Genomic DNA, 12,761 nt, shown 5'->3' with positions numbered 1-12,761 from the left:
CGAGACTGACGGCCTCCTTGAGGCCCTTCCAAAGCTACTGAAATCATCTGCTCTGCTGATGTGCAGTCGACCGAACCAGTTTGCTAAAAGGTTCTAAATCTGGGGCTCTTCACCGGAGCTTACATATGGACTACATGTTGTTATCAAGTGTTGATTTTGAACCATAAAAACTTGGTTCTGGTCACGTTCTGTTCTAAGGTCCTCCTGTGTTCTCCAGCTTGATTTACGGTATAACATCTCGCTAGTCAACATGGCTGAAGACCTCGGGGTCATCAAATCATGTTCATCTACCCATCGGACAGCCAGCACTCACTCACTGAGTATCCTTGTTCCGAAAGAGCGCGTGGCAAAGTAAATAATTTACGGAAGTAATCATAACACAAGCAGATGAGAGCTACAGGAATGGTATCAAAAGAAACTATGGGAGCATCCGTGATGGAGGACTCAGAGCCAGGGAACCCTTTTCAAGTGGATAACTGCTAAGTTTCAGAGTTGAGTATTTCACTAAATCAACACTGGGGAGAAGAGAAAGACACTGCTGGGAAGGGAAGTGCAGTGTGTACAGCTTCGGATCTGTGAACACAGTGATGAAAAGGCGAGCCATGGGGTATAAGTGAAGGGAACAGCAGGAGATGCTCTTGGTGAGTCATGATTAAACGCCACTGTCACCTACTCCATCACCCGAGTCAGAAGCCTGAGACTTCAAGGTTCTGTCCTTCTCCTTCATGCCCCATTTCCAATCAGTCATCACGTCTGAGAAAACTACCTTCCTCATCTCCCCTGAAGCTTCTTATTCCTTTGCTTCCTTCACTGCAGCTTCTTTATTCCAGGTTCTCCCATCTCATCTTAGGCCGAGAGCCTACTGCTTGTTTCTGGTCATGGCCCCTCCCACCCGCCCTGGACTCTCAGGGCAATTTTTTAGCAAAGAGGCAATCCTGGACTTCCCCATTCATCAGCCTCCTCTAAACTTCCAGAAAAATAATTTTATCCCTGTGGAAGAATTTACAACACTCTGCTTCATATTATTGTTAGACTCAAAGAGATAGGCCATTCAATCCATGTGCTTTCTCCACACTCCTTGCCAGAGAGGTGTCTGGTAACTGGGCCATGGATCGTGGGACCTTGGCACCCCCCACCTCTGGTTAAAACTATTGACCGGGGAAAATAACTGTCTCAACAGACCAGTAAAGACTTCCTCCCCTAGAAATTCTGCACTGTGATCTAGACTTCAGTGTGTGACCTGTGGAGGACTGGCAGTGCCATGTAGGGGCCATGAATGCTACTGAGCAAGTAGATGGCTACTGTGTAGAGAAAAGCAGAGTAGTACAGCTCAAGGGCAGAAAGGGGCAGAGAAAAGATACCTTCGGTGGCTGGACAGCTCAGGGTGGTTGAGAGAGAAGCTGTGAATTCCTTTGCCACCTCGCCAGTTCTGAGTTCCTCATGACACCTGCCTACACTTCCTGCCCTGGGTTTCAGAAGAACACCACTTTCTTATAGTAAGCACCACTTTCATTTAAATTAAGTCAAGTAGATTTCCATTTCTGAGAATCAAATGAATCCTATGACATTTATGTAAAGTCCCTCTGCATCCAGCTATAAGGTCTTTAAACAAAGAAACTACAGCTTGTTTACCTTTTTATTTCTCATGTAATATAGCAGTGACCAAACATGTGGTCAACACCCGCCTCATGAACTGATGTTACAGAGGAAGTAAAGGACTTCAGACTTGATTAATTCATAGCCATTATATAGGCAGAAGATCAATGCTTCAAAGGGTAGAGTGTAGGGGAGCTCCCGTCATGGCTCAGTGGTTAACGAACCCAACTAGCATCCATGAGGACTCGGGTTCGATCCCTGGCATCACTCAGTGGGTTAAGGATCTGGCGTTGCCATGAGCTGTGGTGTGGGTCGCAGATGCGGCTCAGATCCCGCATTGCTGTGGCTGTGGTGTAGGCCGGCAGCTGTGGCTCCAATTGGACCCCTATCCTGGGAACTTCCATATGCCGAGGGTATGGCCCTAAAAGACAGAAAGACCAACAAAAAACAAACAAACAAACAAAAACCAAGGATAGAGTGTAGGGACAGAGGAGAAATTCAGAAGGCAGGCATTTTGGCTAAACTTGGCTTTTAGGCAGTTTCTATGGAAGCAAACCACACACATTCATACCCATAGCAAGGACCTCCTTCGTGCTCCTGGTCCAAACCTGGCAAAGATGCGAGAGGAAGCCCAGGCAGTCACGGCACAGCATGTTCTGATGGGGAAACAGTGACCTCAGCTCCTAAAGATCAGTAACTGACAGCCAGAACCAAACGGCCCGGAGACCACCAACAGGCAACAGCTGCAGCCCGCGCCCCTCAGGAGACAGACGTCGGCTGAGAACTTCATCATGCAAACCTGCCACATTTTATTTCTTAAGATAAATTTTCTCATTTCTACAAAGGTTTCAAAAGGCTTATTTCCATAAAAGACAATGTTTAATGTCTTTACGGTAAGAAGGTAGAGCAAAAGCAGCTTTCCATCCAACTATGAGACTCCTCGGATTTTTGTATTGTGAAAAGAACACCATTAATATGATTATAGTATATTTTAATATTCTTTCTTTAGCGTCAACAAACGTCCTTGCTGCTTCAAAGGCCTAACTCCTTTCTGGATTACTGTTGTTCTTTATCCACAAGAAAAGAGTTCTTGATGAAGTAATGGCCGGGCTGTAAAACAAGGAAGCTGAAGGGCCGTTTGAGCGACCAGAGAAACTCACACAGTCAAGATTTCCTGCTACACCCTTACAACTTGCAAAGTGAGGAAGGAGCCCAATCAGTCTACACAATGGGATATGACAGCAAGGCAGATAAAAGATAAGGCTGGATTTCCTGCCTTGATGTGAAAGTGTTCCCTTTCCACGGCCAAGCAGAGTGTGGCGGGCACAATCGCCAGGGGCCAGGTGGCACAGGCATTATCGAGAGCCCTTTGAGCGGATGGTGAGAAACTGGCAAGCCTCTCAGAAGGGCTATTTAGGGCTCAAGGGGTTGACGTCACTTTTGGATAATGAGTTAGGCTTAAAAACGATGACATTGCAACCACAGCACTTGAGAGCAAAACAGAAAGTACAACCGTTCCGGAGTGGCCCTGAGATGCACAGCGATCTTCACGGCGCGGAGACGGCGGCCCGGGGCAGGGTTTCTTAAACGGCATTAGGTCTGACACGCAGGTTTGAGCTGGTTTACCTCCGCTAGCCGGAAGAGGCAAAGTGTGGAAGAAACATGAGGACATCCCCACCCTGCAGCCACAGGACCTTCCCAGGAGGGTCCATCCTGCACAAGTTAGAGGACCAAAAAGCAAGTCCCCAAATGAGACGCAAAGTGAGTGCCACAGCAAACTTTCCTAGCCCGCATGCCTGGGAAGCCCAAACCAGACACCATCCATAATAAAGGGCTACAGATTACAGCTAAGGCTTAATATTGCTTTTCTTTCCAAATGAATACCAACTGTGAGAAGGAAAGGGGCAGAGCATTTGATCAAACAGCTGGGTCCAGCAGTTTCCTCAGATTACAATGAAGGGGCCAGCCATGATGCTTTGTGGCCACATAATCTGAATGTTTCCCTAAAAACACAGAACTCTTTCCTTGCTTATGGTAGGGTGACTTAATCTTTAATGCCATAATTGAAATGTCAGAAAGATCAAAAAAGCATTCAAACATACCTTTACATTCATATATTTTAAAGCATGGGAGATTGAGGTCCCCTGAATATGCCTAGAATTTCAATATTTTAACATTAGTGTCTAAAAAGAGGGCTCTGATTATTTGATGCCATGAATCCTTTGCAAGTCCACAAGTACAAACAGGATTCATTATATAACAGGAAATAAACAGAAGCTCAGAATGTTCTTATGTTTTATGCCAAAAAAACGAAAACAAACAAAAAAGGTGATCGCTTGGCAAATTCAAGGAACGCAGAGGTGACCAGCTGAGGTGGGAGCAAAGGGCCATTTCAGAAACACCAGGATCAAATTATGCCAAGTAGACATGTTTCAATGAAGAAATAACAATTAAAATACATTTTAAAAGTTTACCTAAAGTTTACCTAAACCAAGCTCTGTCTGGGATCTGTGGTTTTTCCTGCCAGAGATCACCTACCCCAGGGCAAAATTGCTGTCTTCCTTCCAGTCCACGATGCGGCAGATGAACAGTGTGTTGGCATAATCTTTCGGCCGGGTCACAAAATCCTGGGGACAGTCCTTGAGAGGCACATAAATTCTAGGCACTCGGTGGTCCGAGGGAGAAAACAGGGCATATTTCCTGAACAGCTCACTGTTCTTATCAGCCAAGAGTTTGAGGAAGCCAGTTGCTGCACGGGAATGTTTTTTCTCCAAGATGTAAACCACCTGAAAATACCGAAGATACAGTCAAGGTTGTTTATCTGTAGGACAGGAGACCAGTTGGGAGAAGTCAGTAGGACGGTCTGTGGTCACCACCTGGGTCTAGCAGGTTTCCCAAGTCCAATGAAGTCCCTCTCGGTGATGTTCTGTAACTAAGTCATCTACATTTAAACTGCAACATTTGAAGCCAGTGAGCCCACACACCCAAGGAAATGTATGCAATACACGGACGAATTAGATGAATGAGCTTTCAGAACCAAGACCTATGTCTCAAGGAGATATGTAAGACTCCAGCAGGAAAGTATGGCTCAGGTACTAGTTCTCACATGTACCACACCAGTATCTCACATGAACAATACAGCGGTTGTTTATTTAAAAAAAAAATGTTAGTAGACACAGGCATTCCCCCTGTGGCAAAGTGGGTTAAGGATCCGGCACTGTGCAGCGGCTTGGGTCGCTGCTGAGGCCCAGATTCAATCCCTGGCCCAGCACAGTGGGTTATGGATCTGGCATTGCTGCAGCAGTAGTGTAGGTTGTAGCTGTGGCTTGGATTTGATCCCTGGCCCAGGAGCTTCCATATGCCACAGGTGCAGCAAAAAAAAAAAAAAAAAAAAAAAAAAAAAAGTTTTAAACATAAAAAACTGTTCTTTATTATGCCTTCAAGGGCTAAAACCTTTAAACTTTCCTTCTAGCCAAGATTTTTTTTTTTTTTCCCCACACCCATGGCATGCAGAAGTTCTGACCAGGGATCAAACCTGCGTCACAGCAGCAACCCAAGCCATGGTGTGACAACACTGTGAGATCCTCGACCCACTGAGCCACTAGGGAACTCCCTTTCCAAGATTGAACCTAATCTTTCATTTCACTAGGCCAACACTCAGATGACCACATGACAAGTATGTGCTGCTTCTACCAAGAGACACATCCCCTTGGGCTGACCCATCCCTCGGTGCTCTTACCCTCCTATGCCCCCCCCCACCCCACCCCACATCAAGCCCACTAGAGCCTCGACCCTTGCCTGTTCTCTATGACACTTTAGCCACCTCTTAGCCTGCCTCCCAGAGACACCATGTTCCATCACTTCGAGTCCCGCTGCCTACGTCATCAAATGCCTCACCGCTCTTGTCCTCCCACGGTGTCTACCCTAAAAACCCTCACCTCTGGGATAATTCGGCCATGGCTCTTTCTAACCTTAAATGCAAGTTATTGAGTCGACCAGAAAGGAAAATTACAATCAAAACAGATGGACACCATTATACATTAATGTTATACAATTGTTGCTAGGACCTCAAAACCACTTAAGATTTTTCTTCTTCTGGTTCCCAGTTGGTACAATCTGTTCTTTAAGCCCCATTTTCCGTCTCCTTTTGAGACTCCAATGATCCCAATGCTGAATCTTTTTTAGTGACCCACAGCTTTCTGAGGCTGTGTTCATTTTTCTCCAAGTATTTTCTCTCTGTTCAGACTGGGTCAGTTCTATTGATCTGAGCCTCAAGTTCACTAAATCTGCTCTGAGTCACCTCTACTTTATGTCTGAACCCATCCAGCAAGTATTTTATTTCTGTTATTGCATTTTTCAGCTCTTTAATTTCCATTTGATTCTTTTTAATGTATAGATATATTTCTTTATATATGTATTTACATTTACATAAATATATATCTTTATATATATATTTCATCCATTTCTTTGCTGAGACCTTCAATTTTCTCATTTGTTTCAAGAGAATTTTTAATTGCTTAATAAAGCATGTTTATGATGGCTTTTTTTCTTTTCTTTTTGGCCACAACCACAGCATGTAGAAGTTCTCAGGCCAGGGATCAAACCCACACTGCAGTTGCGGCCTGTGCCACAGCTGCAGCAACACTGGACTTTTAATGTGCCGCGCCACTCGGGAACGTCCTCTGACGGCTGTTTTAAAATTACTGTCAGAGAACTGCAGCATCTTGGTGTTGGCATCAGTTAGTAGTCTTTCCTCACTCAACGGGTGTTTTTCCCAGTTCTTGGAATAAGGGTGATTTTTCTGTTGAATCTTGGACTTTTTGGCTATAACGTAAGTAGATTCAAGGTCTTACTTAAATCTTTCCTTTTATAAAGCAGTCACTGTCTCGGTTTAGCATGCAGGTACTAGACTACTTCTGTGAGCTGTAGTTCCAATGACAACTTAATTTTCAGAGCCTTTGTGGTGCTATTTCGATGTCTGACTGACAGGGTACCATTGGGGCTCCCACTGGCTTCTGCTGGTACTGCTCAGGGGGTGGAAAGAACCTCCTCAGCCTGGCCCCCTGGGAGGTCTCTCTACAGCAGGTGAGGACAAATCCCAGCTCACATTCGCACAGAGACAGACTTCCTGCCTAGGGTTTCTGTGATGGTGGCAGCCTCTCCTGGTGCTACCCAGCTGCCCGGCATCTCTGGGTGGGAGAGGGGCATCTCAGGCCTATGAGGATATCGAGGTTTTCTGGGCCACATCCTGGGTGTGGTAGGGTCTCTTCTGCTGGTGCACGTGGCTGCCAGGTGTCTCTGGATGGGGGAAGGGAGTCTCGTGCCGGCGAGGACAAAGGGGCTTCCCATGCCGGGCTGCTTGCTGGGGCAGAACCCCTGTCCTGGTGTTCCCCTAGCTGCCTGCTACCTCTGAGTGGGGAGGGGAGTCTGAGGCCCACAGGGACAAAGAGGCTCCGGGGGCTGGGCCACTTCTTTGGCAGGATCCCCCCTGTCAGAGGCACCTGGTGTCTCTCCGGGAGGAAGAGAGGTCTCTGGTGTGGGGGAAGGAGAGTCCTTCTCCTGGCCACTTATCACCAGCAGGGATCCCTGTCCGTTCCTCTGCCAGGTGCTGCGGGACTGCCTGGCGTTGCTGAAGGGCCTCCTGTCGGACCTGAGAGAGGGGCAAGTCTGCTGGAGCGCCTTCCAGGGCTGGCATGGGATCCAGAGAGCCCAGGCCTGGGCCCCTGCTGTCAGTGGAGGGTTTAAAGCGCCCCGCTCCTCCACTGTTCTTCTAGTCCTACGGTCCCCACCTAGTCTGCCTTCTTCTCTTCATCGTTCAGAATTCCCCTTTGCTTGTCTCTTACTCTGGTCCAGAATTTGTGGCCGTACTTAGCAGGGAGGAAGGAGCAGGGATAAACGACTCCATGCCCTCTTGTCTGACCCAGAAGGCCTTGCTTTGTGTTTTAACATTTGACAGAACAAGAAGTACACAAAGCAGCTTGACATTACTTGTGCTTCATATGTTAGCTGTCACAGAATGACTTTACTAACAGTGCAAGTTTTGCACACAAGCGTTGTTTAGACTTGCAATTTTCCAATGAATTCATTAAGAAACTACCAAAAAAAAAACCCGAACCCCAAAACAAAAAACAAGAATGTCAAGAGGAAGAGCACCATTGGGGGGCAGTAGCAAATTGCAGAACACACGTTCCATCTACAGAGGGCTGCCTAACCAAAGCGCTGACAAAAGTCACTTAAGAGTATGGCCCTGTGCCGCCGGAAGTTTTGTTTTGTCAAGAGAAGCCAGAAGCTTGATTTTTTTTTAATGTGAACACACCTCATTTTTTTTTTGAATGTACATGACTGAGTCGAAATTTTTTTAAATATTGCACAGGTCAAACAAAACATCAGACTGTGAGCCAGATCCAGGCTACAGCCTTTCTGTTTAGTAGAATCTTCCACACCTAGCATGCTGCCTATGTGGTTCATATCCATGATTCCTATTAAAATCAAGATCTAGATAACTGAATGGGCAATTGGGGGGGTAACATAAATGTAATATAATTTAGAAATTCCTCATGTCGACATGCAGGAGACACTCTGCTAATCAATCTGTTAGACTGGGTGGCGACGCCGCATCCCCAGGTCACGAGTGCCAACAGATGCCTCTGGCGGAGGAAGTCTTGTGCTCTCACGCACTGCCTCCTTCGTTCTTGCACCAGTCCTTCCACGAGGAGCTGTTTGCACGGCAAGGGCCAGCTGTGTTTGATCCCATATCTGCATATGTCCAATGCATATATAATTAAAAGGTAAAACTGAATTACACAAAGCAAAAAATAGGATACAAAAACAATCTTTTTCGTCACTATGATAACTAAAACACCTTGAAAAAGCTAAAAAAAGACTTATTAAAAATGAACTTTTGAATTAGATATGGGCATGACAACAATAAAAAATAAAAATAATAAAAAAAAACTGGAGCAAAAACTGTAAAAATCAAGGAGGAGTCTGCATTCATACTGCTTCAGCAGTACGTAAATTCTCACTCCACTTTACACGACCCAAGCTGGAAATCATAAATGTCACGTGACAAGTGCCGCTAAAGCAGAAACAGGTAATGCAGAACCTCAATAAACACACACACACACACACACACACACACACAGAGAAAAGGCGTTGGCCCTTCTTCCAAAGACAGGTGAGTGCATATATGTATGTATGTTTAAAGTTATAAAAAAGATTCACTCTTCATGATTCCCTGCTTCCACTGACTCTCCTGATCAACTGACCAACGATGGTCCTAACTGAAACGAATTCGAGACCTGCGACAGGCAGCTCGCAGGTCAAGTGGAGAAAACAGACAATGACCTTTGCTGATCTCTGCAGCGACTTCTCTGGGGAGGCTCTTGCGTCCTGGGACATGAGGGTGTTCTCGTCTTTTGTAACTGGTGCACCGGCTCCCTCTTCTCCTAATTTAAAAAGAGAGAAAAGAAGAGGAGTCAGTTGGACACACAGCTATCAGACACACAGACTCATGGGATTTTTAAATACAGAGCTGCAAGAATTCTTGGATACCATTTACCCCAAATTACTCATTTTACAGAAAAGGAAACCCAGGCCCACAGTGGTTAGGTTAGGCGACTTAGCTAAGGTTAGTTACGTCACTTGTATTAATGCTCACACTCAGCAGGCCACATTTTATCTAGTTAATGTTATTCATATGTTAGGCATCATACAAGTGGAGAGCAGCAAATTAGGCTGAATTACACTAAATCGCTTACGTGTCCAAATGCCAAAAAAAACTAAGTGTGATACACTACCCCAGCCCACAACGAAGAATAGAGATAGGTTAACTTATTATGCACATCTGCTGAAATAAAACAAAATCAAAATAAATGTTAACTTTTAAAAGTACCTTGGTACCAGCCATAACAAACAAAATGGTGGAAAATAGATTATATTTATTAAATAAACAAATAAAACAGCCAACCCCGATTTTCCTGGCTTTTCTCAGTGACATTATATAAAGAGTGAAGTACTTAAAGTCTTTTAATGTTTAATTTCCTTTCTTAAAAAACTTATAAAATGCACATTCACCCAAGAAACTGAAACCACATCTCCCCAGTAGAGAGGGAGTTAGGCTCTGGACCAGAAGTATTAAAACCACTCATGAAAAAAAGCAGCAAATTACACACTTCTGAACATTTAATATTTCGTATTTTCATGTGTTGCATTAGATTTCCCCCCAAAAATATTCTTATCCAACTACACTGGAGTTTCTGGATGCTAGGGTTCACAAGCAATTCATGTGGGACCCACTCCAGCTAGCTAAGAGAGACTTGTACTTATCATCATTTAGACATGACCAAGGCCAAAATAAATAAATCAGTCCTTTTTCAGGACTGGCTGCCTCTTAGCAAAGGCTCAGCTAAAAGCCAGCTTTCTTCTGGGCGTACCCTGGAAACACTGACATGATCTGACCCACTGGGGCTTAAGAACCATCAACTGGGTGGTTTTCCACCCTCGCTAAGGTCTACCTGCCGCTGTGCCCACGGAGAGCACAGTTCTGACTGTTGTCTAAAAAGAAAAAACAAATGAACACTTTCCTTCCCATTGTCATGGACCCTGTCACTCAGCAGAAGAGGGACATCACCCAAGGTCATCTTTGATTTCAGACCAAGTTCAGGCTTCCAAACTCATCAGATGCTTCCAGAACACCACCTTTTATATACTCTTAGGGAGAAAAAAATACACACAGGTTGTTGACCTGCTTCATAACTTATCTTGCCAGTGTGTGCAGAACAAGGTGATCTGGTAAAGATTAGTATCTGAAATCTGAGTTTTTTGGTCTAAAGAGCTGGCAATCAAGACAACGAGGGAAGGGCTTTTCCAAGACAACCCAAATCCTGGACATGCAGCTTTCTCTGACAGTCACTGATGCCTTCATTTTAAAATGACAATTGCTTCAGATTCCATCCCAACAAGAAACAAGTCTTCTGTTCCAAAGATTATGCCAGGTTGTATGAAAAAAAAAAAAGAGGCAAGCCATGGAGGTGCGTGAGCCCAACACCATCGCACTCAAACGTGACCTTTTCAGGTTCTGTGTTCGTAAGCATATCCTGGCAGAAACAAGGCTTTGTTGAGACAAAGATGCATTCTAATGAATTAAACTGAAGTTTTAGCCTTGCAGGTGAGCACCATAGGTAGGCTCAATGAATGTGAAGAAATACAATGCCAGGCTGGAAAAGTGAATCACTTAATAGGTTTCCAACAACTACGTCTTGCCATACAGAACAGCAAAGGTGTCTATTTAATGAGAGAATCTATCACATTGTTTCATCGCAAGATCATCTGCTTATTCATTTATTCCATGTGCATTGATTGAGCACTGGGCATCAAGGATTCACTGTGAATAAAAGAAATAGGGTCTCAAGCCTTATGGAACATACAGTTTAATGTTGGAGTGATACTCAATAAATAACAAATTATAAATTGTGATAAATGCTAAGAATGAAAGAATACTCCCCAGGAGGAAGCGAACATATAATTAAGATTAGGAAGTCAGGAAAGGCCCTGTATGCAAGTAACATTTAAGCTCATATAGGAGGAGAGTGTGGGTAGGAGTGAGAAGGGGACCAAAGACCCCAGGGATGGGGTAGGGATGGGACTTGGGAAGGGCTGGAAGTGGGAAGTCCTTGGCACAGTCAAGGAACAGGAAAGACCACAGGCTGGAGCACAGTGAGCAAGAATGGGCCTGACAAGAAATGGAAATGAGAGGTAGACAGGAGCCTAGTCAGATGGGGCCATGCAGAAGTTAAGAACACTGAGCTTAAACCCACAAACAATAGGAAGCTGCCTAAGGACTTTGTTCAAGAACGGGACTGCCTGACCTGAGACTAGCCACCTGAGGGGATGCACGGAGACCAGTTCCAACTATCCAGACACGAGGGGGTAGTGCTACCACGCAGGCACGGAGGTGGAATTAAAAGGATCCACTGAAGACATATTTTGGGTGAACGGTGGTGGCAATGAGACACAAGGCTTTAGACAGAAGAAACGCAAGATCACTTCCTATGGTCTGACATCTACAGCGAGGCTGACGGAGGCATTACTGGCACAGTAAAGACCAGAAGAGGAGGAGGAAATCCGGAGTTCGATTTCAGAGGTGGTTCTATTTGAGAGGCCACCTGGAAGACCAAGTGATGATGTGGAGTGAGCAGTTCATCACGAAGGTCTGGAATTCGAAAACAGCCATCTGGACTATGGTTTACAGGGTAAGTTATATGCCAAGAACTTCCATATTTATACTTTTCAGGCCAAGCTGCAGAGAAGAAATTCAAACCCAAGTCTCTTCAACTACTCAATTCATGAAGCTCTTCAATACGTGCTCAAGTATGAAGTAATGTGCTGTCAGCATTTAGGAAGGAAGAAAAATGCACTGAGGAAGTGAGTTGGGGCTGGAAGGATGCACAGATGTTTCGGAGAGAGATGAAGTTGAAGGGCATTCCAGGTAGAGGCCAGCACTTGCACAATGGCCCAGAGCTGTGAAGGAGCCTGTCGCTACTAACTACAGTTGAGGGTTGAGGACACAAGTGCTGGACAGGAAGGGACGGGGAAGAGGAGAAACACAAGACTAGGGGCCAGGTGGGAGAGGTTCCACGGCAGAGACGCTAGCTACTGCCCAATCATCTATTCTCTTCTTTCCTAATAATCACAACTCTGATTTTTTTTTTCTATCGTTAGTTAGAAGGCTACATTCCTCAGTCTTTGCAACTAAGTTATGGCCTGAATGTCTAAGTTTGTCTAGCAAGATGCAGGTTAAAGTGTTGTAAGTGATTTAAAGGATAGAGGTACAGCCTTTCCCTCTTTCCTCCTTCTTCTGGCTGGAATGTGAATGTGATGGCTGGACCTCAAGCACCCATCTTGGTTCTGGAGGCTACAGGACAAGGATGCCTTCTACCGTGCAGAGCAGGGCAATAGAATAAGCTAAGGGCTGTGGTGCTATCCTAAAAGCCCTGACTTGTCTACTTCTGTTCTTCTTTTCTGTGAAACAGAAATAAACTCTCTTTTTGGAGCCATTGATATTTTAGGATTTCATGCCACTCTCAGAAGAATATACTTTTTTTTCTTTTTCTTTTTTTCACTCAAATGAATTTATCACATCTGTAGTTGTATAATGATCATAA

The 12,761-nt window shown here is 44.9% G+C and overlaps 1 protein-coding gene across 16 annotated transcripts in view; it reads right to left on the bottom strand.

Annotated features, from left to right (window-relative positions):
* DIS3L2 (DIS3 like 3'-5' exoribonuclease 2) overlaps positions 1–12,761 on the bottom strand; it is a 360,467-nt gene that overhangs the window by 199,437 nt on the left and 148,269 nt on the right. For all 16 annotated transcript variants that reach the window (XR_014828689.1, XR_014828690.1, XM_084997947.1 and 13 more), the window contains 2 exon segments: positions 8,944–9,044; positions 4,135–4,382 (listed from right to left, as the gene is read on the bottom strand). Coding sequence is in view for 14 of the 16 variants with exons in the window: in XM_084997947.1 (XP_084854073.1) it covers positions 4,135–4,382; positions 8,944–9,044 (349 nt within the window). In the remaining 2 variants the exon portion in view is untranslated.

This window comes from Sus scrofa, chromosome 15, assembly GCF_054392235.1.
Source record: "Sus scrofa isolate SSC_HxYL_T2T_F1_AM1 chromosome 15, Sscrofa_HxYL_maternal_Yorkshire_Landrace_v2.0, whole genome shotgun sequence".
NCBI classification, from domain to species: domain Eukaryota; kingdom Metazoa; phylum Chordata; class Mammalia; order Artiodactyla; family Suidae; genus Sus; species Sus scrofa.
Note: the sequence above shows the minus strand (reverse complement) of the source record. Positions and strands in the feature narration are given on the sequence as shown.